Source organism: Callithrix jacchus, chromosome 1, assembly GCF_049354715.1.
Source record: "Callithrix jacchus isolate 240 chromosome 1, calJac240_pri, whole genome shotgun sequence".
Lineage (NCBI taxonomy): Eukaryota > Metazoa > Chordata > Mammalia > Primates > Cebidae > Callithrix > Callithrix jacchus.
The window spans coordinates 96,830,840-96,858,718 of record NC_133502.1 but is presented as its reverse complement, the minus strand read 5'-3'; the positions used below and the strand labels follow the sequence as shown (position 1 = coordinate 96,858,718).

General features: G+C 38.1%; 1 protein-coding gene across 11 annotated transcripts in view; it reads right to left on the bottom strand.

Moving 5' to 3' along the window:
* TUT7 (terminal uridylyl transferase 7) overlaps nucleotides 1–27,013 on the bottom strand; it is a 74,829-nt gene extending 47,816 nt beyond the window's left edge. For 7 of the 11 annotated variants that reach the window (XM_035303330.3, XM_002742884.7, XM_008996097.5 and 4 more), the window contains exons 1-10: nucleotides 26,747–27,013; nucleotides 25,164–25,712; nucleotides 19,980–20,161; nucleotides 19,353–19,469; nucleotides 18,669–18,846; nucleotides 16,813–16,901; nucleotides 14,280–14,331; nucleotides 13,303–13,372; nucleotides 12,376–12,502; nucleotides 11,064–11,183 (exon numbers count right to left, since the gene is read on the bottom strand). In XM_035303330.3, the coding sequence (XP_035159221.1) occupies nucleotides 11,064–11,183; nucleotides 12,376–12,502; nucleotides 13,303–13,372; nucleotides 14,280–14,331; nucleotides 16,813–16,901; nucleotides 18,669–18,846; nucleotides 19,353–19,469; nucleotides 19,980–20,161; nucleotides 25,164–25,683 (1,455 nt within the window). In that variant the 5' untranslated portion in view covers nucleotides 25,684–25,712; nucleotides 26,747–27,013. Of the gene's footprint in view, nucleotides 1–11,063; nucleotides 11,184–12,375; nucleotides 12,503–13,302; nucleotides 13,373–14,279; nucleotides 14,332–16,812; nucleotides 16,902–18,668; nucleotides 18,847–19,352; nucleotides 19,470–19,979; nucleotides 20,162–25,163; nucleotides 25,713–26,322; nucleotides 26,637–26,746 lie in introns of those variants that run through there. The other 4 variants (XM_078367256.1, XM_035303316.3, XM_078367257.1 and 1 more) reach the window with 2 other exon arrangements.
* Between the last annotated feature and the right edge of the window lie 866 nt (nucleotides 27,014–27,879).

Here is a 27,879-nt window from a genome sequence, read left to right as displayed (position 1 = left end):
AAAGAAACTGGTAGCATCCCTCGCTGTGCCACAGCTGCTAGAGCTGCACCCCAGACAAGCAGGGTCTGGAGCGGACCTCAGCACTCACACAGCGAAGGGGCTAGACCGGTAGAAGGAAAACCAAGCAACAGAAATACTTCATCATCAACATTCAGGGTGTCCACTCAGAGACCCAATCGAAAAGTCAGCAACTACGCAGACGACCAGCGGACAAATCCACAAAGATGGGAAGAAACCAGCGCAAAAAGGAGGAAAACACCCGAAACCAGAACACATCGCCTCCTAGAAAGGACCAAAACTCCTCACCAGCAAGGGAACAAAGCTGGACGGAGAATGACTGTGACGAAATGACGGAATTAGACTTCAGAAGATGGATAATGAGAAACTTTTGTGAGCTAAAAGATCATGTATTAAATCAATGCAAAGAAACTAAGAACCTTGAGAAAAGATTTGAAAAAAGATTTGAGGAAATGATAACAAGAATGGATAACTTAGAGAGGAATATGAATGAATTAAAGGAGCTGAGAAACACAATACGAGAACTTCGCGAAGCAAATGCAAGTTTCAATAGCCGAATTGACCAAGCAGAAGAAAGAATATCTGAAGTCGAAGACCAACTTAATGAAATAAAACAAGAAACCAAGATTAGAGAAAAAAACGCAAAAAGGAATGAACAAAGTCTCCAAGAAATGTGGGACTATGTGAAAAGACCTAACCTACGTTTGATAGGTGTACCAGAAGGGGACGAAGAGAATGAATCCAAGCTGGAAAATACTCTTCAGGACATCATCCAGGAAAATTTCCCTCACCTAGCAAGACAGACCAACACTCAATTGCAGGAAATTCAGAGAACACCACAAAGATATTCCGCAAGAAGAGCAACCCCAAGGCACACAATCGTCAGATTCAATAGGGTTGAAATAAAGGAGAGAATACTAAGGGCAGCCAGAGAGAAAGGTCGGGTCACCCACAAAGGGAAGCCCATCAGACTCACAGCAGATCTCTCGGCAGAAACACTACAAGCCAGAAGAGAGTGGGGGCCAATATTCAACATTCTTAAAGAAAAGAACTTTCAACCCAGAATTTCATATCCAGCCAAACTGAGCTTCAGAAGTGAAGGAAAAATAAAATCCTTTGCGAACAAGCAAGTACTCAGAGATTTTGTCACCACCAGGCCTGCTTTACAAGAGCTCCTAAAAGAGGCACTACACATAGAAAGGATCAACCAGTACCAGCCATTCCAAAATCACACTGAATGCTAAAGAGCATCAACATAATGAAGAATCTACAACAACTAACAGGCAAAACAGCCACTTAGCATCAAAATGGCAGTATCAAATTCACACATAACAATATCAACCCTAAATGTAAATGGACTAAATGCACCAATCAAAAGACACAGACTGGCAAATTGGATAAAAAGCCAAAACCCATCAGTGTGCTGTATCCAGGAAACCCATCTCACATGCAAGGATACAAAAAGGCTCAAAATAAAGGGATGGAGGAAGATTTACCAAGCAAATGGAAAGCAAAAAATAGCAGGAGTTGCAATTCTCATCTCCGATAAAATAGACTTTAAAGCAACAAAGATCAAAAGAGACAAAGAAGACCATTACATAATGGTAAAAGGATCGATACAACAAGAAGAGCTAACGATCCTAAACATATATGGACCCAGTGCAGGAGCACCCAGATACATAAGGCAAGTTCTTAAGGACTTACAAAAGGACTTCGACTCCCACACGATAATAGTGGGAGACTTTAACACTCCACTGTCAATACTAGACAGATCTACCAGACAAAAAAATCAACAAGGATATCCAGGGCTTGAACTCAGACCTGGGGCAAGCAAACCTGATAGACATTTATAGAACTCTCCACCCCAAATCCACAGAATACACATTCTTCTCAGCACCACATCACACCTACTCTAAAATTGACCACATAATTGGAAGTAAAGCACTGCTCAACAAATGCAAAACAACTGAAATCATAACAAACAGCCTCTCAGACCATAGTGCAATCAAGTTAGAACTCAGAATTCAGAAACAGACCCAGAACCGCACAGCTTCATGGAAACTGAACAACTGGCTCTTGAATGTTGACTGGGTAAACAACGAAATGAAGGCAGAAATAAAGAAGTTCTTCGAAACCAATGAGAACGAAGACACAACGTGCCAGAACCTCTGGGACACATTTAAAGCAGTCTCTAGAGGAAAGTATATAGCAATAAGTGCCCATATGAGGAGAATGGAGAGATCCAAAATTGACACCCTATCGTCAAAATTCAAAGAGCTAGAGGAGCAAGATCAAAAAAACTCAAAACCCAGCAGAAGACAAGAAATTACTAAGATCAGAGCTGAGCTGAAGGAGATTGAGACACGAAAAACCCTTCAAAAAATCAATAAATCCAAGAACTGGTTTTTTGAAAAGATCAACAAAATAGACAGACCACTAGCCAGATTGATTAAAAAGAAAAGAGAGAACAACCAAATAGATGCAATAAAAAATGATAAAGGGGAAATCACCACAGATTCCACAGAAATTCAAACCATCATCAGAGAATATTACAAACAATTCTATGCGCATAAACTAGTAAACCTGGAAGAAATGGACAAATTCCTGGATTCCTGTGTCCTCCCAAGCCTAAACCAGGAGGAAGCTGAAACTATGAATAGACCAATAACAAGGTCTGAAGTTGAGGCAGCAATTAAGAGCCTACCACACAAAAAAAGCCCAGGTCCAGACAGGTTCACAGCCGAATTCTACCAGACACACAAGGAAGAGCTGGCACCATTTCTTCTAAAACTATTTCAAACAATCCAAAAAGAGGGAATCCTTCCCAAATCATTTTATGAGACCAACATCATCCTGATACCAAAACCCGGCAGAGACCCAACGAGAAAAGAAAACTTCAGGCCAATATCCATGATGAACATAGATGCAAAAATCTTCAATAAAATATTGGCAAGCCGATTGCAAGAGCAAATCAAAAAACTTATTCATCATGATCAAGTAGGATTCATCCCGGGGATGCAAGGCTGGTTCAACATACGCAAGTCTATCAACGTAATTCACCACATAAACAGAACCAAAAACAAAAACCACATGATTATCTCAATTGACGCAGAGAAGGCATTTGACAAAATTCAACAGCCCTTTATGCTAAAAACCCTCAATAAACTCGGTATCGATGGAACGTATCTCAAAGTAATAAAAGCTATTTATGACAAACCAACAGCCAATATCATACTGAATGGGCAAAAACTGGAAGCATTCCCTTTGAAATCTGGCACTAGACAAGGATGCCCTCTCTCACCACTCCTATTCAATATAGTACTGGAAGTTCTAGCCAGAGCAATCAGGCAAGAAAAAGAAATAAAGGGTATTCAAATAGGAAAGGTGGAAGCCAAATTGTCTCTATTTGCAGACGACATGATAGTATACCTAGAAGACCCCATCGCCTCAGCCCAAAAACTCCTGAAACTGATAAGCAACTTCAGCAAAGTCTCAGGATATAAAATCAATGTGCAAAAATCACAAGCATTCGTCTACACCAATAACAGACTTAAAGAAAGCCAAATCAAGAGTGAACTGCCATTCGCAATTGCTACAAAAAGAATAAAATACCTTGGAATACAACTCACAAGGAACGTAAGGGACCTCTTCAAGGAGAACTACAAACCACTGCTCAACGAAATCAGAGAGGACACAAACAGATGGAGAAACATTCCATGTTCATGGTTAGGAAGAATTAATATCATGAAAATGGCTATACTGCCCAAAGTAATTTACAGAATCAACGCTATCCCCATCAAGCTACCATCAACTTTCTTCACAGAACTGGAAAAAACCACCATGAACTTCATATGGAACCAAAAGAGAGCCCGCATAGCCAAGTCAATTCTAAGCAAAAAGAACACAGCGGGGGGCATCACACTACCGGATTTCAAACTATACTACAAGGCTACAGTAATCAAAACAGCATGGTACTGGTACCAAAACAGAGATATAGACCAATGGAACAGAACAGAGGCACCGGAGGCAACACAACATACATACAACTATACAATCTTTGATAAACCTGACAAAAACAAGCAATGGGGAAAGGATTCCATGTTTAACAAATGGTGTTGGGAAAACTGGCTAGCCACGTGCAGAAAGCAGAAACTGGACCCCTTCCTGACACCTTACACTAAAATTAACTCCAGATGGATTAAAGACTTAAGCATAAGACATGGCACCATAAAAACCCTAGAAGAAAATCTAGGCAAAACTATCCAGGACATAGGAGTAGGCAAGGACTTCATGAACAAAACACCAAAAGCATTGGCAACAAAAGCCAAAATAGACAAATGGGACCTAATCAAACTCCACAGCTTCTGCACAGCAAAAGAAACAGTCACTAGAGTGGATCGGCAACCAACAGAATGGGAAAAAATTTTTGCAGTTTACCCATCTGACAAAGGGCTGATATCCAGAATTTACAAAGAACTCAAACAGATTTACAGGAAAAAAACAAACAAGCCCATTCAAAAGTGGGCAAAGGATATGAACAGATACTTTACGAAAGAAGACATATATGAGGCCAACAATCATATGAAAAAATGCTCATCGTCACTGATCATCAGAGAGATGCAAATCAAAACCACATTGAGATACCATCTCACGCCAGTTAGAATGGCGATCATTAAAAAATCTGGAGACAACAGATGCTGGAGAGGATGTGGAGAAAAAGGAACACTTTTACACTGTTGGTGGGAGTGTAAATTAGTTCAACCATTGTGGAAGACGGTGTGGCGATTCCTCAAGGCCTTAGAAATAGAAATTCCATTTGACCCAGCAATCCCATTACTGGGTATATATCCAAAAGACTATAAATCGTTCTACTATAAGGACACATGTACACGATTGTTCATTGCAGCACTGTTTACAATAGCAAAGACCTGGAATCAACCCAAATGCCCATCGATAATAGACTGGATTGGAAAAATGTGGCACATATACACCATGGAATATAATGCAGCAATCAGAAATGATGAGTTTGTGTCGTTTGTAGGGACATGGATGAATCTGGAGAACATCATCCTCAGCAAACTGACACAGGAACAGAAAATCAAACACCAAATGAAACACCGCATATTCTCACTCATAGGTGGGTGATGAAAAATGAGAACACATGGACACAGAAAGGGGAGTACTAAACACTGGGGTCTATTGGGGGGAAAAGGGGAGGGCCAGTGGGAGGGGGAGGTGGGGAGGGATAGCCTGGGGAGAAATGCCAAATGTGGGTGAAGGGGAGAAGAAAAGAAAGCACACTGCCATGTGTGTACCTACGCAACTGTCTTGCATGCTCTGCTCATGTACCCCAAAACCTATAATCCAATAAAAAATTAAAAAAAAAAAAAAAAAAGTTTGGGCAAAGGGCATGAGCAGACACTTTTCTAAAAAAGACATACACGTGGCCAACAAGCATATGAAAAAAGCTCAACATCACTGATCATTAGAGAAATGCAAATCAAAATCACAATGAGATACAATCTCATACCAGTCAGAATTTTAATTTACTATTAAAAAGGCAAAAATAACAGATGCTGGCAAGGTTGCAGAGAAAAGGGAACATTTTCCTCAAAGAGCTAAAGTAGAACTACCATTCAACCTAGCAATCTCACTACCAAGTATATACCCAGAGGAATATAAATCATTCTACCATAAAAGCACATGCATGTGAACATTCATTGCAACACTATTAACAGTAAAAAGATGTGGAATCAACCTAGATGCCTATCATTGATATACTGGATAAAGAAAATGTGGTACATATAAACTGCAGAATATTATACAGCCATAAAAAACTAAGATAATGTCTTTTGCAGAAACATGGATGGAGCTGGAGGCCATTATGCTTAGCAAACTAGCATAGGAACAGAAAACAAAATACCAAATACCACAAGTTCTCACTTATAAGTGGGAGCTAAATAATGATAATTCATGGACACAAAGAAGAGAACAATGGACACTGGGGCCTACTTGAGGGTGAAGGGTAGCAGGAAGGAAGAAGAGCAGAAAAAATAACTCTTGGGTACTAGCCTTAGTACCTGGGTGACAAAACAATCTGCCCAACAAACCCGTGGCACGAGTTTACCTGTACAACAAGCTGCACGTACACCCTTGAGCCCAAAAGTTAAAAAAATTAAATTCTGGTAATCTGTGCTTTTTAATGGGGATATTTAGTCTATCAATATTTAAGGTGATTATTGATATCACTGGTTTTAGGTCTAACATTAGAGTGTTTTGTTTGTCCACTCAGACAAAATTTCCATTTGGTTCTTTTGATATTTCCTACTTCTCTAGCTGACATTTCCTGTCCACTTATTCCAAGTGTATTACTTCCTCTATCTTATGAAGCATAGCTATAAAAGCTGCTTTAATGTCTTTGACAGTTGCATCTGGGTCATCTTAGGGTTTGCATCTGTTCATTTCATTTTCCTTTGAGTAGGTCCCACTTTCACTTTTTGAGTAATTTTGGATTGTATTCTAGACATTATAAATCTTATAAAAATTCGGCATCATTTTACTACAAAAAGTGATATTTTTGTTTTAGGAGCAAGTAATTAACTTGTTCAGAAAAACTGGAAATTATCACACTTCCAGTAGATTGTGGTTCAGATCTTGGACCAGTTCTTTTAAGCCTTGGCTCCTTAACTATAGGCTGCCCCACACAGGAGTGGTATATGAGTCTGGCGTTAATTTGGAAAAATTCTGTCATTAGTATTAAACTATTTCTTGTGTTCTTTTTTTCTCTTTCTTCTCCTCTTAGTATTCCCATTATATATATGTTTCAACTTTAACTAATGGACCTGGTTCTTAGGTATTCTGTTCCTTTTTACATTTCTTTTCCTCTTTACTTTTCAATTTGAGAATTTTCTGTTGCTATCACTTCAAATTCACTGATTTTTCAGTCTAGTCTACTGATGAGCCCAAAGGCATTGTTCATTTGTTACAATTTTTTAGATTTCTAGTATTTCCTTTTAAATCTTTTTAGAGTTTCCACCTCTCAGTTTATATTACCCATTTATTTTTGCATGTTGTCCGTTTTTTCCATTACGGCTTTTAGCATGTTAATCATTACTACTTTAAATTCGTGCTCTGACAATTTCAACATTTCTGTCATATCCAAGTTAAGTTCTGATACATGCTCTGTCTCTTTAAACTGTGCTTTTGCCTTTTAGCATGCTTTGTAATTTTTGTTGAAAGCTAGAGATGTACTGGGTAAACAGGCTTTTAGGGTGAGATTTTGTGTTTATCTGGCTAGGGGTTAGGATGTTTACTGTTTTTTGCAGCTGCAGTAGCTGAAACTTCCTCTGGTGTCCTTGTTTTCATCTCCTTTGTCACTGTTTCCCTAAAGACTACTTTAAAAAAGGTCTGAGACTTGTAGTTCAGACCTTGTGATCCCTGGAGAGGGGAAACACTGTATTTTAAGATTAGGTCTCAGTCTTTTAGTGAGCCTGTGCCCCTAGGCTGTGATCTAAGTATTTCCCAGTCCTCCTACTACCACCCCTACTTAGATGAGACAGGAAGGCTAAAGGATGTGGAGTTAGGTACCTCCCTTCCCCTGGGTGGGTTAGGCTTCAGTGAAAAAGTACCCCTGGAGGGCAGGCTTTCATTAACAACAAAATGCTCTGGGCATTATTTCTAAATGGCTACTTTTCCTCTCATCCTGCCAGAAGTACTGGGAGACTTTTCTCAGCTTTACACACTCAGAACTTGGTGGGATTCCTAATCCAACACAAAAGTTTAGGGAAGCCCTCCTAAGAAGGGGATGAATTTTTAACTCTCAAGTTTGTCTAAACTGACCCTTTGGAAATTTGTCAACTACACTTCAAATTTTTCAACTTAAAATTCTACACTTTAAATTTTTCAACTTAAAATTCTCAAAATCCTTGGCAGGATTCTGTTCGTTTGTTTAGTTTTTTCCTGTGAAGACTAGAGTGACAATTTCCAGGTTCCTATCGGGCCAAACTAAACTGGTTCAGGAGTTGGCCAGAGATATACTGAGTTTTTACACTCTGGGTTCTTCTTAAGGGTTCCATTTCTCTTCATTTTAAGAGTTCCACTTCTCTGTTATCTTTCTTTTCAGTTCCTCCTCCTGTACCCCTTATCTTCTGGTGGCCCTGGTTCCTCTGGCCAGAAAGAGGACTGATTTTTGTTTGTTTTAAATCAAAGCTGCCTTTAGGGGTAGAGCTACAGAAAAACAGGGGACTCACTCTGTGTCTGTCATTTGCTCCAAGTTTTGACTCCTCTCCAAAGCCTGTTTGGATTTGTTCAGTCCGCAGGACATTCAAGCTATTGTTTCTATATTTTGTTCAGAGTTTATAGTTGTTATTTGCAGAAGGATCACTTGATAAGGAGTTCACATTTCCACACCATAAGTAGAACTTGACATTCTACTGAAGGAGAAAACAACTAACATTTTCTCCTTCCTTGTTTCAGGAGTTTTACATTCATTATCTCATTTAAGGTTCAGAATGACACTGAGGCTAAGAGATTAAATAACTCACTCAAAGTCACAAGGATGTGAGTGACAAAACTGAGATGAGTTCCAGTGCTGTTAAACTTTAAAACTATCCTTTCTTTCTACTATATTATCTGGCATCTCTAAAGTATCAATATTTGCTAAGGACTAGGTTTGTATTATATAAAATTATTCTTTATTCACAAATCATTATGATTAACTTCAATCATATCAAGATTTAATAACAATAAAATGGGAATTTTGATCGGGAGTAAAGGCTGGAGAGGACTGGAGTCTCCAACATGGAAGAGATCTCAGTAGGTTGAGACAGAATGACTAAAAGATTTTTGAAGGCCAGGCATGGTGGCTCACCCCTATAATCCCAGCACTTTGGGAGGCCCAGACAGGTGGATCAGGAGGTCAGGAGATTGAGACCATGCTGGCTAACATGATGAAACCCCATTTCTACCAAAAATACAAAAAAAATTAGCCGGGTGTAGTGGGCACCTGTAGTCCCAGCTACTCGGGAGGCTGAGGCAGAAGAATTATTTGAACCCAGGAGGCGGAGGTTGCAGTGAGCAGAGATCGCACCACTGCACTCCAGCCTGAGTGACGGAGCAACACTCTGTCTCAAAAAAAAAAAAAAAAAAAAAAAAAAGATTTTTGAAACGACAGATCAGAGCCCACAGGCACAACACATTAAACTTCTTTACAGGGAATTTGGTCTTGTCCACCTTTGTATTCCCTTCAGGGACTACTACAATGACTAGTATACACAGTGTTTTAAATATTTTGAAGGAGTTAATGTGTAAATACTTTCATGTATATAATTATGAGGATCTCATTGGATTTTCTGCAGAAATAATCTATGTAAAATATCTAGCATAAATAAGGTACTTAATAAATATTTGTTCCTTTCTCTTCACTTCCTAACTAGTTTAAAATGCTGAAAATGGCAAATTCATTTTGGTTAAGGTGGTAGTGTGCCTTAATGGATCCAATTATTTCAGTCCAGTGTTTGATCACCACATACCTGCTTTTGTCATTAAATTTTGAATAAACAAATGATCAAATCAAAATCAAATTCGATATTACTTTAGTTTCCAGCATCACTGACAAGAAAATAATATGCTGGCCATAGAAAAGGGTATCCATACTACCCTGAAAAATCCTTAGGAGAATCTCATCACCAGAAGAGATTTTTCTTTTCCCTTCATTCTCAGGTTAATGACAGATGACTACTTAGAGAGGATCAAGACACGGGAAAAAGCAGATCTCACTCAGTAAGACAGTAGTGAGAAACTCAACTTATCCAACCTGTTCCAGGGCTTTTTTAGGTGCAAGAGTCCAACTGGTTTGATACTTTCCTAAATTCCTGTCTCTCTTAGATCAAGGTGAAAGGAAAACTTCAAAGACTTTCCAGATTCCTACTTGGGTGTGCTAGAAAGAGTTATTTATCAACTAAGGGTTGATTTTGTTCTCTTGCTCTTTTTTCTACCAGGACAGAGGTCTGGTAGAGATACCCTCTTGTGGCTCTGAATTCTCTCATTTCAATACCACAGGTACAAAAAGAACTACCTTTAGGTTGCTGGGATATACAACATGCTATAATCCTTTATGCCAGGATAGTTTTATAAGTGGCTTATTCTACTTCAGTCTTTTTTACCAGGGCCTGGTAGATAGAAGTCCCTCCTTAATCTCAGCTTATTAAGGAAAAAATTATCTTTAAATATATTTTTTTATGTGTTCCCATTGTTGAGAACTCCTTAAATGATTAGAGAAACCTGTATGCATTAACAAAAGTAGTTAAAATAGCCAATGTGTCAAAGTTAGCTTTTCTCTAAGGGGTCTTTCTACACATAAAAATATAATAAGGTAATACCAAGGAATTAAAAATAAGGTTTCTAAGAGGATGAGCTAACCATCATTTTCACTCTTTCAGATGGTCTCTTCTTAAATCTTATTTGAACAAATCAACTCAACATTAATTTATCCAGAAAGAGTGATCATATGAATTCTAATTCATCTTAAAAATGTCAAAATATCATTCAAGAGATGACTATTAGGTTCTGCATCTCACGGTACAGGTAGCAATCTCAATGTTTATGTATTTTTTTGTTTTATAGGTTATGGGGAGAAATAGATTAGAAACAGAAAGAAAGTTACAGTGAACCAAATGCTTCACAGTCTGTCTCTCTGAAGGTAATATGTAAATTCAAGTATCAATTTAGAAAACCGTACCCAAAGAAATAATGTATCAAATGGTAAATTTCATACAGGGTCACAGTCTCCTGTTCATCTCAGGACCATATATAGTTCAAAAATTAAGAGATTTTGCAGTCTAGAAAGGTAACAATATCCCTAAGCAGGTTATAGGTCAGCATACGGAAATCAAACGCATTATTATTTCAGCAGTGAAAGGTATGAATATTCACACTAATAGAATAAATAAAACCATGTCAGTTCTGGTTAGGTGTCTAGATTTTGAAATTATGCAAAACCGGTAGTCCAATCAGTTCAGATATATAAGCAAAAAAAAGTTTCATACCCATGATCCTAGATAAACAGGCAAAACGGGTTCTTTCCTCTGCTGAAGAAAGAAAATGGTCATAAGGGCAAACACATAAGGTGGCAGACCTCCTTCTTCAGGGCGATCTATACTGCAAAGCTACAAACAAGATGAAAAAAAGGTTAAGCATTCTTTTGCATGAATTTGTCATTTACCCGATTTGGCCTAAAACCTGTGACTTCATTCTTGTTACATGATTTACGGTAATTCTTGGGATGAAAATAGCAGTTATAAAATATACAAGTTCCTTATTTATATATAAAACTTCCTTTTGCAGCAACCACATATTGTGGTATAAGTGATAGTTTCAATTTTGAATATTTAATCCTATTAACCATACTCACTCATGCACTCATGGACAGTCCTAAAATATTATTTCCCATTTTATTTTTTTGATATCCATGGTAAATTCATTCATTTAGTTAGAACACGTTAATGAATTAAAAATGATCATTCAGTTGCAAATGTAAGCCAGTTCAATGGTCCTCTTACCCTAACCCATAACCTTGATTATGCATGCTTTGGTCACAAAGGTTGATACAGGAAGAGAATGTGGACAAACTCATCATCACTAATAGAAATAACAGCTAAAAAGGCACATTCTACTTAGTGAAGAAGCAGGAGGTGGCTTTCAAAGGATAGTATATTACAATTATCATTTACCTAGTGAAGACTGGGACATCCTTTGTTCATTCTGGATCCAAGAAACAGGAACTATCTATTGTTATTGATATACCTGAATCAGTAAAGCTTTTGCTTTTCTCTAAAAGCACATACACAGAATTTCAATTTTATAATCATGATTCAACCTTACATTTTGGGGGAATGTTAAATGTTCTACTGTTTGAGTATTTTAATTGGAATATTATATTTAAAACATTATGGAAATGTAAACAAGATCAAAAAGTATCTTCTATTTTTTGCAGTTTGTGTGTATGTTATTGGATATGATATGAGAAGCTTTATCTCAACTTTCCTGGGCCTAACAACCACTGTGGTAAACTAGTTAAAATGTAAATTCCTGGGCCTTATCCTCTGAGATTTGACCCACAAATCTGATTCTTAATAAGCACTATAAATCATTTTGATCTTTTGAGCAATACTGTTAAAATGAAATAGAAACACTGGCTCTTCCATCTGTACATGTTTCTGTTGGAAAATTTAGATGCCTTTCTCTTTTGATGTCTATAAATATGCATTTAAACATTGAAGATTAAATTAAGTAAAAATCAAAGCATGCTGCTTATACATATGTAGAATGTATTCACGCATTTAAAGAACTCAAGCTTACCTTTGCCCAGTACCTAAAGGCAATCACCAAAGGAATCAGCTTTGGTTCTAGTTTTCCAAGGGCAGTTAAATGCTCTGTTGTTAAACAAGCATTTTCATTTCCTGCGCTCACTTTACAAAGAAGACCACTGGTGAGAGGTAGAGGATAAGAATGGGAAAGAAAAAAAGAAAAAAGTGTTATACAGGTCTTAAACTATCTTTTATGCCAACAACTAATATACACAGATAATAAATACTTCAAAAATAAAAAAAGCTTAAAAGTTAAAAAAACTCACTACATCTTTATGGGTCATTTAAGAAATTGAATTTTCTTTACAAAAAAGATATTGTAGCTATTTCTGAGTAAACGTTACTTTTCGGGATTACAATTTTTGTGTGTTTCAAATATTAAAATTTTGGGGGGAGAAAACATTATAAAACGTTTCAAATGGGAGCATCATTCATCTCTGTAACAATACAAGAGTGTTCTCCCAAGAGTTGGAGGAATCTGCCTAATGAAGAATCATTACAGCCTATAAATCACCTATTTACAGTAGTGATGGTAATACTTTCACATGGAGGTAGAGAGAGATAAACTGGAAAGGTCACACTGTTAACTCTGCACTGCCATAAATGCTGCTAAAAAGGATGGCAAATACAGGTGATTACAGCAGGTAACTATTTAATAGGCCTGTTTTTTAACAAGCTGAAATGGACTGAAATGTTTCCTTCCTGTATTTTCTCTTTTAAGTCATTTTATTATTTTTAAAATAAGATTTTCCCCTTTTACATCAAATGCCAAAAGTAAAGGGAGAATGTTAGTAGGAACCACATGTGATAACCAAATAAAAAGCTTATAATTCTAGAAATTGGACATTAAGATTTAGTAAAGTGCTTGTGCTTTTGGCAAATCGATAGTTAATAAATAAACAGTTTAAAGAAATGAGACCTTTGCTTTTCTCTGCACACCACCACTGGCACCCTAGCATGGAAGTCTGCATCAACATCAACAAAGGAGTCTGAGGAAAGAAGAAAAAAAATATGAAGTGGGTTAATTAAAGCTTTGTTTAAAAGCAGAACCAGATAAAGTACAAGTACCAGTTGTACCCTAGCTGTTGAGTCTTTTGAAAGACCACTACCAAATAAAGTTCTGAAATGACTTGAAAAGAAATAAGTATTATATTCAAAAATCAAGTTATCACATTAATACAAAATTCTTAGTTTGCAAAGTGAATGTCTCATGAGAAGTGACTACATCATTGGATCAGAAAATTCAAATGTTACATGGATAACAATTAGAACTATAGATAACACGTTTAAAAACAAAATTGCTGCAAAAGGTACTAAAATGTTCAGTGTCAAAATATGTATGATTGAAGAAAAAACTTAACCAGAACAAGGAGGATGGGGATGACTAATCCAAGATATGACAGTTTCTTGAGGCCTACGTAAAAAACAAAAAGCCATACAGCCCCAAGCTGGACATTATATTAGACAACTGACAAACCTAAATGGGCACAACTCTGCGGATTCATTAATCAGAGTTGGGTCACACCTACCTATTCACTGTTGGTAAAATACTGATTTTAACCATTGATAAAAGCAGATTATCCTTTAGTTTTATCCTCCGGAGTATATTTTATATATTTTGCATTTCTTAGTCACATCTAGGACTCATTTAATCTTTAAAAATAGTGATGATGTCATCAAGCTAAAAGCTTTACTTATGAAATGGTTATTCTGCATAGCAGAACTACTAACAGTACTCTAGTTAATAATTCATGGGCATTTCCCTTGTTTTTTGCTTTCAATATTACCCATATAAATAATTTTGAAAACATGCCTTGCTATTTTTAAAGTTTGAGAAATAAGATATATCCAGATTTAGACAACATAAAAATTTTTAAATGTGGAATTTAGCCTTACCACTGTTCTTTAAACATTCTTGAACAAGTAAGAGGACATCTGGCTGAGACATCTAGGAAATAAATCAATGAATACATGAAATTATTCCTAAGTGATTTTGCTTCACTGATATAAAGAGTCATCTGAAGTTCCCCAAATTCCTTTCTAAATGAGAAATTGCTACCAGAGTAAAGAAATTACTTACTATGCTATGCACATATGTCAGTCAAAGACAGATCATTTGGTAATGAGGATGAATGTGGGCAAGAGAGACATACTACACCATTAACATCTCATGAACTACTGAGGTAACCTGCCTCTCAGCAAGTCTCAGAGTGGTAGCTGGAAATCTGTCAAACTGCTAACAATATTACCTCTCACAACAATATTACCACTGCAAGAGACAGCTTACTGGTCCTGGAGTTAGTCTCGCCTTTCTTTTTAAAATCCTTGTTTCGCACTGGAACCAGAACCATTTAAAATCATAAACTGTATCCTTACAACTCTCAATGACTTCTTACTACCCTTAGGTCAAAACCAAATTCTTTATCACCGCCTACACTATTCTGCAGGTCCAGCGCAGCCTACCTCTCCATCCTAATTCTCATACTCTTCTTTTTCTCGGTCCCTTTACCTCACTTATACAACCTTTCTTTTAGCTCCTTGAATATGCCAAGCTATTTATTGATTCAGGGTATTTGCAAATGCTGCTCACATTGCCTGAAACTCTTTTCCTCCCCACCCCTAGCGTTTTCCCCTCTCCCACAGACTCCTTTTCAACTTTTAGAACTCAGCTTAAATGTTCCCTCTTCAAAGAGGCCTTCATGACTGCTGTATCTCTGCCCAGCCCTTGTCCTTTTTCTATCCCTGAACCTTGTTTACCTGCACAGCTCTCACTATAATTACGAGGTAATTACTTATCTCCTTTATTACATGAGTTCCATAAAGAGGAACCATCTTTGTTTTGTCCTTTATAACTCGGTATGTCTGCCACACAAATGGGATTAGTGAATATTTGCTAAATGAATTAATGACACCAGATCAAAATAACTGCTATGGCTGGTAAATCACTGATCAGAATTTAAGGTTAAAAAACAGTAAGATCTATTGGGTAGCTTACCAGGTAGCTATAGCAGTCAGGTATAGCAAGTTGTAAAAAATAGTAAGATCTACTGGGTAGCTTACCAGGTAGCTACAGCAGTCAGGTATAGCAAGAAGAGAAAGGTTACGAAATAGAACCTCTAGGGCCCCAGAATCCAGATTTTTTTTTTTTTTGAGACAGATGGGGCTGGCCAGGTTGGTCATTAACTCCTGGCGTCAAGTAATCCTCTGACCCTCAGCCTCCAGAGTAGCTGGGTTTAGAGGGTTAAACCACTGCGCCCAGTTCACAATCCGGATTTTTAACAAGCAACCCAAGTAACTACAAACAGACCATCTATAAACAAGCCTGTGGGAACTACTGGTAGAGAAATGGATAATTTACTAAAGTGTCCTTCAGGTTTTTTGTTTGTTTGTTTGTTTGTTTGTTTTAAGAGATAGGGTCTCACTATGTTACCCAGGCTGGAATGCAGTGGCAATTCTCAAGTGCAGTCACAGCTCACTACAGGTTTAAACTCTGGGCTCATGATCCTCCCGCCTCAGCCTCCAGAGTAGCTGGGACTGCAGGACTGTACCACATGCCCAGCTAAATTTCAGTTTTAAAATTCTAACTCATAAACAAACTTTTCAATCATGTTTAAACCAGAAATCCAAGATAAGTGTGATTCTTTAAAAGTGTAATTACTTTAACAAAATAGGTATACAAAAAGAGGAAATTCCAGAGATAATTAAGCTTTCAGATCATAAATCTTTAAATATCTACACTGCTTAAAATCTGAATTCCCTTCCTGCCATTGGAAAGTTGATTTTATCAAGAAAATTTATTGTAACAGAAAAAAGTAAAAGTAACAGAACCTAAATATCCCCATTAGGTGCACATGGTTGAAAAACCAGTGTTGGAAGTACGAAAGATCTATAGAGTAAAATAAGTATAAAAATTTGCAGAGTATTTAAAAAAAAAAGCTCTGAAACTGAAGGCAAGTAGATGCTGTCACTACACTTAAAATATCTTCAAATACCTAAAATATATTCATAGACGGGTTGGGCGCGGTGGCTCAAGCCTGTAATCCCAGCACTTTGGGAGGCCGAGGAGGGTGGATAACGAGGTCAAGACATCAAGACCATCCTGGTCAACATGGTGAAACCCTGTCTCTACTAAAAATACAAAAATTAGCTGGGCATGGTGGTGCATGCCTGTAATCCCAGCTACTCAGGAGGCTGAGGGTAGGAGAAGTGCCTGAACCCAGGAGGCGGAGGTTGCGGTGAGCCGAGATCGCGCCATTGCACTCCAGCCTGGGTAACAAGAGTGAAATTCCATCTCAAAAAAAAAAAAAAAAAAAAAAATATATATATATATATATATATATATACATATATACATTCATAGACAGTTTACATTTGTAAGAAAGAATTTCAATGCCACTCTGAAAATGCCACCATTTCATTTTGTACTTACAATGGCTGGAAATTGGATGTCAATGTTCACATCTGAATTTTTGAAACCCAATCTGCTACAGGATGACCCATATAATCTTAGAGAACAATCTAAAACATAAATGAAAGTCATAAATGTAGTAGAATTTCTCAAAAGTTATAACAACACCCAGCTATTTTAGAAACAGAACCATTAGTTAAAATTACACACAAAAGCAAACTTGTATTCAAGACTGGCATAAACAAAAGACGGGAATAGGTGGCTCTTTGCTCTTCACTTAATTTATCAGGGAAGGCTGCATCAGCTATGATTTAGCTTAACAGCCATTCTTCACGTCAGTTGTAAAATGTCAAACTGCTACATTATCATGTTCACATTTTATGAAGAAAATACTATTTGAAATTTTTTAAATGTGCCAGTTGAAAAAGGATGCCTTTGTTTTAGATTACAAACCTGGTAGTATATTGAAGAGCTAACGAAACATTTCATTTCCCCCTTTAGAATGCACACATAGGTATAATTTGCTATAAAGAGGTTTTGGTCAAACAATAATAAAATAATCTTTTGGCATATTTAATATGAATTTTTCATTACATTATGAACAAAAAGCATTTGTTATAACATAATCCCTATAGATATACTTTTGAAGAATAATTACAACATCACTGATAGAATTTAAAATGCTAGGCAGCAGACACTTCACTCTTCAGAGGAAGATGTGCATTTATGTGTACTATCTATATTTATGGCATTTATTTTCAATGTTTTACTACAATGTCAAAATAGTATCCTTTCTCATCAGAGGGTGGCTATTTTGTTTAAGGTTCGCTAAAATTCAAGTGATTCCCTTGGGTTTTAGCAGTTTTCCACAACAAAGTACATTCATTTTTACTTGAAACTCTAAAGCAAAAATCATCAAAGTTACAATTGACTTTTCATGAGATACTTATATAATAAAATGAGTAGAGTATTTTCCCTTATTCTTATGAAAATACATATATTACAAATACTATATGTATGCTCTTTCAGTAGAGCAAACAGTTTTAAGGTTTATAAGGTGACAAATACAAATAATGATTCCAACCCTAGCTGTGGATCAGAATCACTTGAGCTTTGTAAAAATAGTTGTCTGTGGCTTCACACATAATTCTGATGCACAGCAAGGATTGAGAATGACTAAGCTATTCCAACCATTTACCTAAACAGGAATGGCCAGTAGGGGTTCGGGGATTACTTGGGGTGGGGTTTGTTGCTATCAAGGATTGACAGCAGTTGTGTCAGGCACTGACCATACCTGGCTTTAAATTTTCATAGTAATACACTCCAAATAGTTGTCCCCCCTCCCCATCATGCCAAGGATCTAAAGTTAAAAATAGGCAGAAGACAGACATAACTTGGAAAATCAATTCAACAGTACACAAAATCCATTACAAATTTCTTAAAACTAGTTTTGAAAGTTCATTTTAGATGTTGCAATTTTTTAAATAAAGTTAAAAAGAATTTTTTTTGACATGAATAACCTGAAAATAACTTTAGGATACTTCTCTTAATTTTAACTCAAAATATAGTGTCAATTTAGATGAGTAGAAAGGCAAACAAATATATACAGAAGAGTCCCATAGTGCCCCAACAATACAGGGCATTCAACTTAACGTTCACACACACGGTAAAATTTATAATAGAAACAGGTTTACAACGGCAATGTATGTGAAAGTCCTTGTTTCCTTGGGAAAAGCCAGGGAAAACAAACCAAAAAAACCAGAAAACAGAAGAGCTTCATGACATGGCAAATTATTTGGTGAAAATTACTACTGATGGGAGAAATGAATGAGGTACTTTTAAGTAGTTAAACAGAAAAAAACAAATCTAGAAAATACCTGGTAACTTGTGTTGAAACACATTTTCCATGATACGTTTGATTTCTAGCCTCTGTTCCAAGTTCTCATTGTGTAAGCCAAATTCCTGTACTACTTTGTCAATGGCAATGCCAACTGCATTTATCTGGGAGGGTGTTGGTGGGGGTAACGTAGTGAGCAACTCTTCCTCTTGCTTCTCCTTTTAAGATCAAATGTTGAGATTAAAAATGACTTACACATAGTTTTTAACCTTCTACCATTTACGAAGACAGTAAGGCCCTATAGAGTTTTCTTTTTCTTAGCCCTCCCTTCTCATCTTAGCTCTGTTACTCTTCATCCTATCAAACATATTTCCTTATGCACACAATATGAATCAGTGATAACAGGATAAGCAGGCATAAGGAGAAACTATAAGGAAAGAATATTAAAAACAGCACTTACAACGTTTGCGTTAATACTAGTAAAGACATATACCTAGGTCCAATCGATGACTTCACGTATCCTGATGCTGCCCTTAAGAAAATTCACAAGACTAACCAGTAAAACACATCTGACCTAATATATTATGTATTTTGGCTCAAATTATTCAATAAATAAAGCAGTAAGGTTATCAATAGCATAGCCTTAAGGAAAAGAAAGCCACAAAGATGACAAGTAATAACAACTGACAGGTAAGCAGACTTGTTTGGGTTACATTCAACTTACCTTAATGTTTTTCTTGTGCCTCTTCTCCTTGATATGCTTATGGGCAAATGCAATGGATTCAATTAAAACATCACAGAGTTTGCAGGTGTACTTTGCTGTAGGGTAGTTTCGTGGTCGCTATAATTTGAAGAGATTTATTTAGAGAGAGATATATGTATAACCAAACATTCAGATAAACAAAATCAGCCAGGAAATAATTTCTCCTTCAATTTATTTTCTCTAAAGAGACAGGGGTCTCACTATGTTGCCCAGGCTGAAGTGCACTGGCTACTCACAGATGCCATTATAGCATACTATAGTCCCAAACTCCCAAGCTTAAGCAATCCTCTTGCCTCAAACCTCACAAGTGACTGGGGCTATAGGAACACCACTGTGCCTGGCTTCTTCTTTTTTTTAAAAATTGCTACTGTTATTGTTCCCTTTATCACAACCCTAACAGTCATTTTAAGTATAGTAGCAATGACTCCTAATCCTATTAAATCACACTGGATACCAGTTTTAACTTGTAGTGCTTAAATACCAATAACCAGAGTAGGGTTTCTAGCTGATCAGAGCACATATATTCAATTACTAACAAAGTTTAGGCCAAAACCAGGATTCTAACCAACAAATATATTTGGATGTTACCCTTTTTAGCCTGTCAATGCAGTCTCTTTTCAGTCTCTCCTCAGCCTGCTGTAAGCCCAGCAGCTCCTTCGTTGAAAGCACAGACTCGTCGATCACAGGGCCCTCCAAGTCTCCATCCTGCTCATTTTCCTCATTTCTAGTCTTCCGTGGCTTCCTAGGTCTGGACCTCTGCTTCTTGTTTTCTTAAGTTGGGAGAAAAACATTATTGGCAATATTGAATAATGCTACTGCTGAGTAAAAAGCAGACCTCACATATATATTAAGTCACGTGGGAGAATAAATCACATATGAATGCAGAGCAGAGGGAAAGGTAGCTGTCCCATGTACAAAATGCTTGAATACTGTAGTCAGTGAGCACATCACCTGCAGATGTTAATCCATAGAAATCATCATTTTGGAAAACTTAAAAGAATTCTACTTCCATCATATAATTTATTTTTATTATCTCTTCCTGGTATACTGTTGAGCATACTCAAACAACAGAACAATTATACTCTGAAGGCAAGTATATCTATAATTCTATTACATGTAATGTATTACAATACATACTGTAAATATATCTAATATATTCTAATAATACCTGAAAGTACACCTGTTATTCTAATTAAAACCATCCACATTTGCTTTCATTTTCTGTAAGTGAACAATCTCAATAAGGCAAAATGGACAATGTACCCCTGGACAACTCAGAAATTAACTACATCCTCACGTGGAGTGAAAAATCAATCATTTAGTTGCAAATTTAGCCTTGAACAACAGGTAAGCTGGGTCCCTCCATTAATATGAAGAAGTTGAAGCCAAAATTTTATTTACTAAGGACAACTATCTCTCATTTTATCTTTACTTTCATTTTAGCTTCTTTGAATGGCCTGTATACTGAGCATATTTCAAAGGAAAAAAACAACTGGCAATTGAAACAAAAGTTTTCTCTAAGTACATTTGTTTATAAACCCTGCTATTAGTTCTACAATCCTTATAATGAATAATTCTCTTCCTTTTTAAAACTTACAACTGCTCAACTTTAAAGTGATTGCGGGATTAAACTATAAAAAATTGTTTTATATAGCTTTGATAACTTCTTTTGAGTTTTGAAATACAAAACTATTAATTAGTAACACATTAGTGCTTGGAAATATAAACCTACTGAAATGTCCTACATGAGACAATTCCTCCATCAAGTTTTCAGAGGAACTCATTATTACTAGTACGGCAATTACAATGAGCTGGCTGGCTGAAAAAAAATCTGTCCAAAAAGGAAATATAAGACATCAGATTTTATAAAAAGCTTGCTGAGAGCTCCAAAGGATAGCCAGCAAGCACTGCACTAAAACTACCTGAGATGACTACCATGATATTCTGCAAACAACTTCCATAATATGAGAAAATTTAAAAAAAATTAAAGTGTTAGAAAAGTAGTTTTAAAAAACCAATCAAAAGCCACTGAACAAATAAATACTAAAAGGTTAAGTTGTCATTTGAACAGAAAATCAGGCTACCCTGGGCTACCTTAATACTTCCTTTTTTAACACTTCCCCTACTCCCAATTAAATTTATCATAATCTTTTAAGGCCAGTATTCTTGGTCTGAATAATTTTTTTTAATTCAGATAAGCACTTCTTTTACTTAGAGACTTGTCCACTCTCATTTAGTTTGCTTAGCAGTAGAAATGTTATCAAAAAAATTACATCTGGCTTTATTATTACAGGTTTCTTAGGCAAAAACTCATTACAAATTTAGAATAATATTGCAACACCCTTAGAAAAACCCCTATTAGTTTGCAAGCCAGTAACTCATAGGGAACTGAATTTGTTTTTAAACCCTTCCTCTCTTCTGGTCACAAAGCCTTCTCCATATTACTGTACTTGCTGTCACTTTCTAGAAAGAGTAACTTCTCTCTTCCTCCAAAGACCACAAGTAACTAATTTCTATCGCTTTTATACAGAAGTGGATGGCTGCAGAAATTCTGTCAGATAACGGCAGCTACCAAGATGGTGTCTCTTATTATGCAATAGATTTAAAGCACAAGCACTTTATATGTACTGCCTCAATTTAATCCCTACAGCAATCCTGCTAATACTAATATCGTCCCCATTGTACAGATGGGGACAATGCTAATCTAAGAGAACAACTTCTCCAAAACCAGATGGCTAAATCAAAGTAAAGGGATCAAAAATATAGATTAAAATATGGATGGGGCCAGGTGCAGGGGGTCATGGCTGTGATCCCCAGCATTTTGGGAGACTGAGGTGGGAAGATTGCTTGAGCTCAGGAGTTCAAGACCAGCCTGGGCAACATAGTGACATGTCATCTCTAGCACAAATGAAAACAATTAGCCAGGCAAGATGACATGCTCCTATGGTTCCAGCTACTCCGGAGGCTGAGGTGGGAGCATTGGTTAAGCCCAGGAGGTGAGGCTGCAGCAAGCCATGATTTCACCATCACACTCCTGCCTCAGTGACAGAATGAAACTGTCTAAAAAACAAACAAACAAACAAAGGATAGAATCCTGAAATTCAGCCTTTTATCTAACAACATAAAAACTGGAAAGAAATTACTAAAAGCCCTTCTTGGAACATACCCATTCACATCTACAGTGGACTATCAACCTTCTAAACTGAGTTTCCCAGGAATGAACGGTAAAAACTGTCAAAAACTCTCACTGGAGGGACTCTTGGAGGGTAAAGCTAGGTACTGATGAGAAATTCTCATAATTAGTTAGAGGAAGACTACCTGGCTCACCTCGGATTTATTGTAATAACAGTTCTCTATATTCGGCATTCCAAGTTTCGCATATTTTATTTGCATATGGTTTACAAAGGACATGTATATTTGAGTGGATGCTTTCCAGCTAAGATCATTAATGTCAATGTCCCAAATACATTAAATTGGCAACCTAGGACATTTGAGGGATAAGGTAGGGGCAGTAATGTAGAGCTAAAAAAAGAAGGTAGTACTATATTTGGGGCACACAAAGCAACTCTAACATAATTTCCATTATATCTTCTTACATTGTTGAATAATACCCTGCCTTATTATTTATTTATTTTTTTTTTTGAGATGGAGTCTCACTCTGTCACCAGGTTGGAGTACATGGCACGATCTCGGCTGACTGCAACCTCCGCCTCCCGGGTTCAAGCGATTCTCCTGCCTCAGCCTCTTGAGGAGCTGGGACTACAGATGTGTGCTACCATACCTGGCTAATTTTTGTATTTTTAGTAGAGACAGGGTTTCACCATATTGGCCAGGTTGGTCTCGATCTCTTGAGCTCATGATCTGCCCAACTCGGCCTCCCAAAGTGCTGGTATTACAGGTGTGGGCTACCGCGCCCAGCAGACCCTTTCTTATTAAGGCACAATTTTGATAAATAAATTTCAATCTCTTTAATGAGATCCTTTTTTACTTTATACTTTCAGTTGAATATTCTCTAAGTAAGCGTTAAACCAAATCTTAATACTTCCAATATGAAGCCTTTACTTAATAACTGTGAAAGCATATACCTGTATGTCATACAGGGACAACACGCAAGCTTTTGAATTACCTCCAATAAAAAGATAGCAAAATGCATTTCCTTTTCAAATACACTTAAAAGCAACTTAAAGTTGCTTTTATAAGAACACATATAAGCTAAAAATACATACAAAAGTTTTCTAGTCAGCAACTGGTTGCAAATTTTTGATCTATAAACGTTCTTTTTAAAATGCTTTTTGGCCAAGCGCGATGGCTCATGCCTGTAATCCCAGCACTTTAAGAGGCTGAGGCAGGCAGATCACGAGGTCAGGAGATCAAGACCAGCCTGGCCAAAATGCTAAAATCCCATCTCTACTAAAAATACAAAAATTAGCTGGTTTGGTGGTGTGTGTCTGTAGTCCCAGCTATCCAGGAGACTGAGGCAGGAGAACTGCTTGAACCTGGGAGGCAGAGGTTGAAGTGAGCCAAGATTGCACCACTGTACTCCAGCCTGGATAACAAGAGTGAGACTGTCTCAAAAAATAAAATAGAAATAAATAAATAGATCTGACAACTAGAAGTATCTCTGAAAAGCCCATTTCCCCTCATTTAATATTAACAAATGCTTGAGACTTTTATTTTTATCCTAAGACCTTGTAAAGATAAGAGACGACCTTTTCGCTTTTAAGTATTCTATATGCATGGGACACAAATTCAAACACCTTATAGGTAACCTGTGTATGAACTGGCTACTGTGAGGTAACATGAAGGGAAAAGGCATGGGGCGATCTAGAAAGTGGCCACATTAACAATGCATTTAAACTCAAAAAATTTATTTAAAAGTGCTGGCCAGTTTGCAACACATTCTATGTGACCACTAAGAAGCTTTCAGCCAATAAACTTACAAAGTCCATGTTTCCAACTACATGATACTATTGTTTCATTCTTTCCATTCAATTTATGTCTTCACTTCATTTCAGTAAATATTGCCCATTAGATAAAAATAACCTTCCTATTTGTAGAAATCACTGCCACATGAACTAAATCTACCTTTTACTTTTAGGAAAACATATTATTTCCTTATTATCCCTTTGGGGCAATTAACCAAGAATGTGAAGGCACTTCGAAATTAGTTTTGATCTTATTGAAACCAAACAGCAAAGCTTGAATCTGTATTTGACTTTCTAAACTTGTTTCTCAACCTGTCATGATCCCTTTTGAAAAACAAAAATCTTAGATTACCCTTCTCAGGACACTGACACTATACCCAAAAGATATATCTCTTGTTGCAGGAGAGAAACGGCATCTATATTGTGTTTTTACATCAACAGATTAAGTTTTTTTTAAAAAAATGTTTATATTCTGTCATTTATATTATGAACACATTCATTATTCAAATGCAAAAGTATAATAATAATTTTTAAAATATACACACCACTGAGCAATTATGATATGGTCCCTTGAGGCATATAACTACCCTCTTCTGTAAAAAACATGTTACAGAAAACATGTTTACTAAAGTAAAATGAGCCTTGGGACAAAATAAACTTTTAAAGGGATCAGTATGTGAAATGTGTTGAAGCTGCCCAAATATGATTACAGTCCTTAAAATAATCACAATAAGTAACCACATCTTATAACAGAAACTATGAAAAACTGGAACTAAATTGCTGAAAATAACAAAACTCATTTGGATGAAAAAGAATAAGACATCGCTGACAAGTTGGAAAACATTACCAGGACTTCCTGCTTCCATTTCTGACGTGGTTTCTAGGCTTGTTAGGTCTTTATGAAACAGTCGTCTTACAGTTCTGCAGCCTCTTGTGTCTTGCCACCTATAACCATCTTCATTTTCTTGAAAGGAGTCTTTTCTTGGTCGGTTTATAACAGGAATTCTAGGTCCAGGTTTGAATTCTCTCCAGTTGTCTGAATTACCAGTACGTTCATCAGACAGCCATCTCTTACTCTGATCTTTGTGGTTGTCATTTATCCAAGCGGGTTGACTGTAGATTGGGTTTTTAAATGCATATGGATTGTTGGAAACAGCACATGGTCCTTTTCTGGGGGTATTCCCATAGTTCACTGGTGTTATCTTTTTTTTTTGAAGGCCCTTTTCCATTTTACTGCCATGGCCTTTAGCATAGTCATCCATTATTAAATAATCTTGTTGGGGGTGACCCCTTCTGAAATCATCATCATCTATAGTCCCTCGGTCTTTAGTGCGCTTCACGAAATAAGGTTTTGCTGTATCTCCCATGGTCTGACTTCAATTTTCTTACTTTGCACCTGAAAGAAGGCATTTTGGGGAAATATCAAACTATATAACAAGATATCACACAAGTATACAAAACAACACGTTTATCGTGCAGATACCCAAAAGCCTGTAAGAAAGAAACTTTCCCTATTTTTTTTTAAATAAAAATTCTATCACATCCTTTATAATCAGTGTATTACCCTAGAGGTTGAGAGCCTTGGTCCTCTAATATTCTTCACGAAAATCAATACTATTTGGCATGAAGAATAAATCTGTGAATAAGAGGTCTATAGATTCGAGAACTGTAACACAGTAGAATATTACTCATAACGTTTGGTTGGCTTTTCCCTATGTAACAATGCGTTTCTCTTCAAAGAAAACCTCATCCCAAGCCAATATATTACTAAACTCCCGAAACAGTCTTTTTTTTTTAAGTGGGCAATTATTTGTAAGTGTTATACACCGAAACTTTACGTGAACGCAGTACTACATCTCTCAACTCCAATTTTCCGTCCCTTCACCACCACTATTCTGGACAGACCGGCTTTGAGCGCTTAGGTTACGGAGGGGTTGGGCTCCAGACCAAGGTGTAGTTGTAATCAAAGGGGCTGGGTTTCCGATCAAGGGACAACTCCAGCTAACCTCCTCAATCCCCGTTCTCCAACCACAAACAAGTCTGGTTTTGTCAGGAACAGCAATTCCCTGAGGAATGACACTCCTCTTCAATCCTCATCTGAAGGCTCCACCACCGATCTGCCTCAGTTTCCACCTTTCTGAGCCCGACGCGGAGAAAGAGGAGGCGTCCCTGCACTCCTGGCCAAGAAGCCACCGTGGGGACCAGGAAGCAGGAAGTGACCTGCTGCCTCCATGGGGATCCCGGGTTCCCCCGGCTGGCCAGGGGGCCAGAGGCGAATGCCTTGACCCAAATCCCATCTTCTGCGCCCTCAGAGTGTGACAAAAAGTGAAAACACGGACTCGAACCGAGAGCTCAGTCTCTGCCGGCCTGGGGGTTCCTCGGTCACCTAAACTGGTGCGAGGAGGCCGGCGGGGGATGGAACCAACGTACCTCCGGAGCCAGGCCGGACCGCTACTGTGGAGTCTAGGAAACCCACTGGAGAATCAGCGCGGAGGCGAGTCTGGCAGGGACGTGAGGAGAAGGCGCCCAAGAGCACTCACCACCTTCGCCGCGGTCCCCAGCCTCTTCCTGTCCTGGCCGGGCTCCCTCTCCGTGTTTTCCTTCGGCCCCACTTCCGGCGCTCAGCGCTGTCTCATTGTGCGCGATTGGGAGCCGACTGTGCCCCGGCCCTAGCGCTCCGCCGCGCACACCGGAAACGCTCGCCGCGCCGGGAGGGCCGTCCGCCGCGCCCCGCCCCGCCCCGCGGTGCCCCACCCACGCTTCGGGCCCGCCCTGCGCGCCTTGCCCCGCCTAGCCCAGCCTGGCCCCGCCTGGTCCGCGTCCCAGCACCCTCCCTCTCAGTGTCGGGCGTCTGGTCTGGCCCTGGGGCGCGCCTCTCGGCGCCGGCGGATTACTGGCTGCTTGCGGGATAGTCGATTCGCCGGTTTTTCCGGCGCGCGCCGGGGACCAGGCCCCAACTACTGCCGCGAGCAACACCAGCCCCTTCTCTCTCCCGGCTTCGACGCGCCTCAGGTTGCTCTCTCTGCTCTGGGCCCTGAATGCTCGGGAGAGGCGCGGGAGCTGAGACTTCTGCGCCGGGAGAGGGACGCGGAGCCGGCGGGAGGGCACAGCCGAATTCCCAGTGCTCGCAGCCTGAGCTTTGCCCCTTTGTGCTACCCGGTTGCTTCCAGGGGGAGCGAAGGCTCGGAGGCCTCATAGCGCTGTTGGTGTTTTTCTAATAATTCGGCGTGATTATTTTCGTGAATTCTTAATTGCCGGCCTTGTTGAAATGCCAGCATTTAAACATCCACTGCTCACCCAGATCTCAAAGTGGTCAAGGAAAATGGTCTGCTTTTTTCTTACGTTGTTTAGGGATAACTTTTACTTAAAAAAAAAAAAAAATAGTGCGTTTCGAAGAGTATGTGTAATGGCAAGGGATGACCAGGGACCGTTAAACTAGAACTTTTGAACTGAAGAAGCCACACTTCGAACTCGGGTTCCTTTTTTTTCTTTCTTTGTGACCTTCCTATTTGCAATGTTCTAAATGCTTTGAAAAGCGTCAAGCAACTAGTGAAATTAGGGAG